General features: G+C 39.1%; 1 protein-coding gene across 1 annotated transcript in view; it reads left to right on the top strand.

Annotated features, from left to right (window-relative positions):
• The first annotated feature begins 532 nt into the window (after positions 1-532).
• The window catches only part of ogdha (oxoglutarate dehydrogenase a), a 42374-nt gene continuing 36918 nt past the window's right edge, over positions 533-5988 (top strand). The window contains exons 1-2 of the mRNA XM_016252532.1: positions 533-679; positions 2467-2873. Coding sequence (XP_016108018.1) covers positions 2649-2873 — 225 coding nt within the window. The 5' untranslated portion in view covers positions 533-679; positions 2467-2648. The remainder of the gene's footprint in view (positions 680-2466; positions 2874-5988) is intronic.

Here is a 5988-nt window from a genome sequence, read left to right as displayed (position 1 = left end):
TCTCTAGTGTCCTCTAGTGTTCTCTAGTGTCCTCTAGTGTTCTCTAGTGTCCTCTAGTGTTCTCTAGTGTCCTCTAGTGTTCTCTAGTGTCCTCCAGTGTTCCGCCCATACCTACCCCTACCCTAAACCTACCCGCCCATACCTACCCCTACCCTAAACCTACCCGCCCATACCTACCCCTACCCTAAACCTACCCGCCCATACCTACCCCTACCCTAAACCTACCCGCCCATACCTACCCCTACCCTAAACGTACCCTTAAAACAATGTTAATATATTTGTGGTAGCACAATCTGGTATTTGTTCATGTTTCATCTGTAGTCGTTACACCGGATGTCACGTGATGGCGTAATTATGTTGTAAAGAACTGCTGAATCGATTTTAATTGGTTCTTTGACAAGAACGGCTCGAAAGAACCGATTCGCGGGAATGAGTCGGACTTCACTGCGAGTAAAAATAGCGCGCGAAATCTCGAAGTGACGTCTGAAGCGGCTGACGCTCTTCGTGACGGAACAGTTCTAGAGTGCTCTAGAGTTCTCTGGTGTCCTCTAGTGTTCTCTAGTGTCCTCTAGTGTTCTCTAGTGTCCTCTAGTGTTCTCTAGAGTCTCGAGCAGCGCAGGGCTCAGCGAGCCGTTACCATCTCCGGTGCACGACCAGGTCACAAAGGCTGCTCGCACAAGTAAGTGGTTTTTCTTTTGTATGTATAAGTTACACACTCACATCCGTCGTTAAATGGATGCTTGATTTCAACGTCGACAAAATACCCAACGAGGAGGCGCGGTTCTCTCTTCACTTCTTCAGATTAGCATGGCAGCTTGTTCTTGTTTGGTGTGACACACAGTTACCTGGTATTTGATGACATAACTAGGTATTTACGTGTCAGTCCGTTGGCTAAAGGATACTAAACTATCCAGTTACAAAACTACCGAGCCTGAACCGACCTTAAATTAGCTCATTATTGTTGCTAGCTCAAGGTATTGCGGTTCACAACAGAAAGACGTAGATATTGTTTTTATTCATTAAACAGATACGTTTAACTGTCCCACAAAATAACAGTGTAGTAATAAGAGTTAAAAGTTGCATGACTGGATTCCAGTATCGGCCTCTAATTTGACGGTTAGCATGGGCTGCTAATATTTTCATAAGACCCATATGTTTAGTGAAAGGACATAATGATTGACACTCCGTGTCTCCATTAGCCTTCCACTAGGCATGTCCGGTGGGCGGGGTTAGGAATCTCCAGCCAATGAGCGCGCTGAATCAGTGCAGTGGGCGGGCGGTGTTCAGCGACTCATCAAGGGGAGTGGAATGTGGACGCAAGGTCAAAACATAGGCGTGTGGATGGAGAGAAGGGGTCCATGTTTATTTCAACCACATGGTCATACCAGTTTCATTTGAGCGGAAAAGGACACCGCTCACAGTTCTTCATTTTAATGAAGTAGAGCATAGCTCAGATTATTACAGTAGCAGCGGATGTGATTTATTTCTTAGGAATGAAGGAAAGCCAATGCTTTGCTAAAACGCGAGGAAAAACTCCTCACAAAGTTGCATACGACATGTTGTGTTAAAATATGAATTTAATGATGCCATAAATATTCATTAAGATATAAAATAAGTCAAGGGTATGTAGTGTAATATGCATTAAATGTTGTGTTTTCTACACTCCTGGTGACAGATGTTGTAAATTGCACAATCTGTTGTTGCAATTGCACAATAAACTATTTTTTAGTAGTTATAAGCAAAGGATGTTTTTAACTCTGCTTAGCATATAGTCTGTAGTATGTTTTTGGGAGATGAAAATAAACTCACCTTTGACCCTCATTTCTTTCTGTGCATTAGTGAAGATGCAATACTGATGAACCTTTCTTGTGGCAAAAAAGAATCAAAAGTCATCGTGACCTCATTATGGCACTGTTATCCGACTTATGCTCTTGTTTATTGGCAAAGTGGCACATATCAATGGGGTGACAAATAAATTCAAAGTTCACTCATAGTTTCTTTCATCATTCGATGAACATTTTCTATATTTATAATTTGCCGTGTGTACTCCAGCCAAAAACTTTTGTAATTCCACAGTCACTTTGTATATTTAAAACACACCAAGTTTTTTACAGTTTGCAAGACATTTGGTTCTGTTTCTCAAAAATCCTTTGGACCTCATGGTCTTTATCGGGAGCTTGACTAGCTCTTTGACCTTTGTCTGTTCTCTGGAAGCAGCCATTATGCCACGTAAAGCACAAAACTGCATAAACAGATATGAAATGAGATTACGTTCTGAGCTGTATGAAGATCTTTCATGATGATGAGTTACTGTTGTACCTGATTATAACTATTTGTTTCTTTTGCACTAAAAATCTCATTAAAACCTTCGTGATACCCAGGGAATGACACATATCAAGAGGCATTTTAATGCATATATCTGACTTTTTTTTTTTCTTTACTCGTGTATTCCTTTCCTTTTTTCAGAGTACAAACCACAGATAGGATTCAAAGGTCAAGGGCTTCTGGAACTATCCATTCTTCCCCAGGAAGTTGAAACGCCTTTTCCGTTTGAGCTAAAGAAGGAGGTGACGCTTCTCTTTTCTGTTGCGGCACTGGGGACATCCAGGAACTTGTGAGTGTGGGTGGCGCTCATTCAAAAGACTGCGATGCACCGCTTAAGGACTTGTGCGGCACGGCTCCGGCCGATCACGGCCTCACAGACTGCTAAAAATCTATCACAGCAGAGGCCAGTGGCCACCCCTAGGACGTTTCAGCCATTCAGGTGCTACACAGCACCGGTGGCCGCAGAGCCGTTTCTGAACGGAACAAGCTCTAACTATGTCGAGGAGATGTACTATGCATGGTTGGAGAATCCCAAGAGTGTGCACAAGGTAAGAGGCAGAGGACGTGCAGGTGGATTATGGGAAGAAGGAATGAAGAGACGTCTCTTTCAGTGGTGCCAGAGGTCATGTCCTCCTGACTGTTCCCAATTTCCATTTATATATCTTTAACCCAGTCCCTAAGAAAAAGTTTTGGGGATTTCATCATAACAAAGGCAAAAAACGATTCCAATGCAAGTATACGCTGAGTTTCCGTCTGTCTGCAGATGCTGGGTTGCAACTTGTATGTGTAAGGTCACATTACTGGGATCCCTGTAGTATTTTTAGAGCAGTCATGAGCGTGTGCCGGTTCCAGGACACAGTGACACACAGCGTCTTTATGAGTGTTTAGTTGTTTTCACCCACTGTACTTCTAATGAGGTTTTATGGAATAACCCTCAGTTATAATAACCACCTTCACAGTTCAAAAGTGAGTACAAGGTCCAGGGTATCTTGGGTTAATGTTTTGCTCAGTGTTCTGTGTATGGATATTTCCCCTGTCCTTAAGGCAATTACATATTCTTGGATTCAGTTTTATTTTTGTTATTGTGTTACAAGATCGCATTACATCACATTTTTTTTTAGAATCGTCCCGTATAGAACATGTTTCTGCAGGTCTTAAAGTCTTAATTTAAGGCCTTAAAGGTGTTAAATCAGAGCAATAAGTTTTAAATTCATAAAGTTATGCCATTAAATGCATTACTAAAAATTAGTATCTACTGGAGTATTTGTTTTCCAGTACAAATATCTAAACAACCTTAAAGCAAGATACATTTACTTGAGATGCAAAATGAAGATACGAAGTCTTATTTTCTGAGAAATGAATGAAATTAAATTAAGTGAGTTTATGTTTGAAACAAGAACAAATATCTGTCAATTGGAAATGAAAATTTGTTTTCCTATTGAATTAAGTACATCTTTATTCTGAACTCATTGGCAAATATATATTTGTTTGTTTGTTTTTGACTCATAATTTTCCTCAGTTTCACAAAAAAAAAATCGTGTGTCATTTTGCTTCTCCGGTAAATGTATGATTTCAGAAACTTTAGACACTGGAAAACAAGACAAAAGTTCTGAGGAACAACAACACTTTTTGCAGTGTGATCAGAAGGTATAATAACAGTTATTTCCATATTTGAGTAGTCAGCTATCCAAACCTTTTTTTTTTTTTTGTAAAATTAATTTTAAAATAATGGAGATTGGTTTATAACTCATTGTGCACTCCCTAGACATGTACATTTAGAGAACATATTGTTGCATTGTGTTCCCTTCAATTTATTCTTTAAATTTTATTTATTTGTCTTAAAAAACCTTACATTTACATTTTATAAGACCTGCAGAAACCATGTATATTACACTGGCACAAAAAAATAAAAATTTTTTAGTTTTTGCTCACATCTGACACAGTTGCACACGTGACACAAAACACAAAAATCCGCATGAGATCTGTTTTTTTTTTTTTCCCGCATCTGATCTGAGCCACTTTCAAATGGGGTGTTAAATCAGATACATATCCGATATCTGGACATCTAACCTACGTCTAAACATATCCTATTCCCCTCAGAACTCCGAGCCACCACAATGTGAGGACGACATGTTTGACCATAAAGATATCGTTTTAATGCCGGAGTGCTGTATGCGCTCATGTTTTATTGAGGTGGGAACATATGTATGGAATTGCACAACATTCAGGAGCTGATTTTCAACCCCTGCCCCATGTGTTATATAAATACAACAGCTTTGCTACTAAAAGCTGCGTTATATTTCTCAGCAATGTAGTGACAACTTAGCTGTTGGCTACTCGCTCACATGCTCGCTCTCATGAATTCATTGGAATTCATTCATATAAATATAATCTTACGGTGCAACTTTTTCAGCTCATAATTCTACATCTAACAAGCTATAGATAAAATAACATGAAAATTACTGTTATTTTCTGGTCTTTATCCGTTCAATCAGATTTTGTGCTGCAGAACATCCGTGGCAGCTGTTATCCATGCTGGCAAATAATAATGGCCACTCGACATTATATAAATAATTTTAATAGCACAGTCATGCAAAACCTGAGGGTCTACCATGTGCATAGTAAAGTGATGACTGACAGTCATTTTGGGAGTGAGTTATTGTAAAAACAGATGTTGGGTACCAGTCGATTCTAAGTAAATGTAAACAGGTGGGCCAAAACATCGGATATGGTCAAAAGATCAGATCTGTGCATTAAGACTTGCAGTGTCAATGCAGCCTAAGTAAACTGGACCTGGGCTGCAATTCTCAAAAGCATTGTAAGTTAAGTTGATCGTAGAGACCATTGGTGGCAGTGGTTCCTTGATCTACTTAGGCTTATGGATATTATGCTTTTGGGAAACACAGTCTCTTTGCCCTTTCTAGATCAGACATTCACTAAGGTTCTGAAGGTTTTGTGTTTTAAATGTTGTTGCTGTAGTTTTTATTCCAGTTGCAACTTTTTGTCCAAGTTACCTCACCTTATATTATTCTGTTTTAGTGTTGTTAACCTTAAACTGCCTTATAAGCGAGTAATGCATAAATCTAAATACAAAGCCTACATTATGGGTGTTGAAGTTACCCGTCCTTTTTGGCAAAAGGGAACGCCACAGCCATTTTTGAAAGTTTTCACTAAATCATTTAGTCCCAGGTAGGGCTGGACAATAATTCGATATCAATATGTATCGCGATATAATTTTTTTCAATAACGGTGATATGATTTTTAAACACATTTCCGATATTTCGATATACATTACCAGTTGTATCACTCTAAAAGCGCCTCCTGCTGGCAGAGAATGAGTTTTCATTTTAAATAAGCCCCCGTAAATAAACGAGTGCTCCCGAGCTGTCTTTCACTTCAGCTGCAGGGCCAATGGCTAGAATGCGTAACGCTGCAAATCCAACGTTGAGGCTCCACTATTATTATTGCATTTCATCTGTCCCACTTATTTATGCACGTTTGTTCGTGGGAAAGTGAGCAAGACACGACAGTGATTATAGTTAAATAAGATGAAAGTCATAGGCTATAATATAAAGAAATTAGCTACATTTATTTTCAAATTAAATATCACAACACACATTTATCATTCAGTCTAGTGCGTTTTACATATAATGTAAGCGCAAC

Source organism: Sinocyclocheilus grahami, unplaced genomic scaffold (genome assembly GCF_001515645.1).
Source record: "Sinocyclocheilus grahami isolate Dianchi unplaced genomic scaffold, SAMN03320097.WGS_v1.1 scaffold1117.1, whole genome shotgun sequence".
NCBI lineage: Eukaryota > Metazoa > Chordata > Actinopteri > Cypriniformes > Cyprinidae > Sinocyclocheilus > Sinocyclocheilus grahami.
The sequence above is the reverse complement of the archived record's forward strand: the minus strand, read 5'-3'. Positions and strand labels throughout refer to the sequence as shown.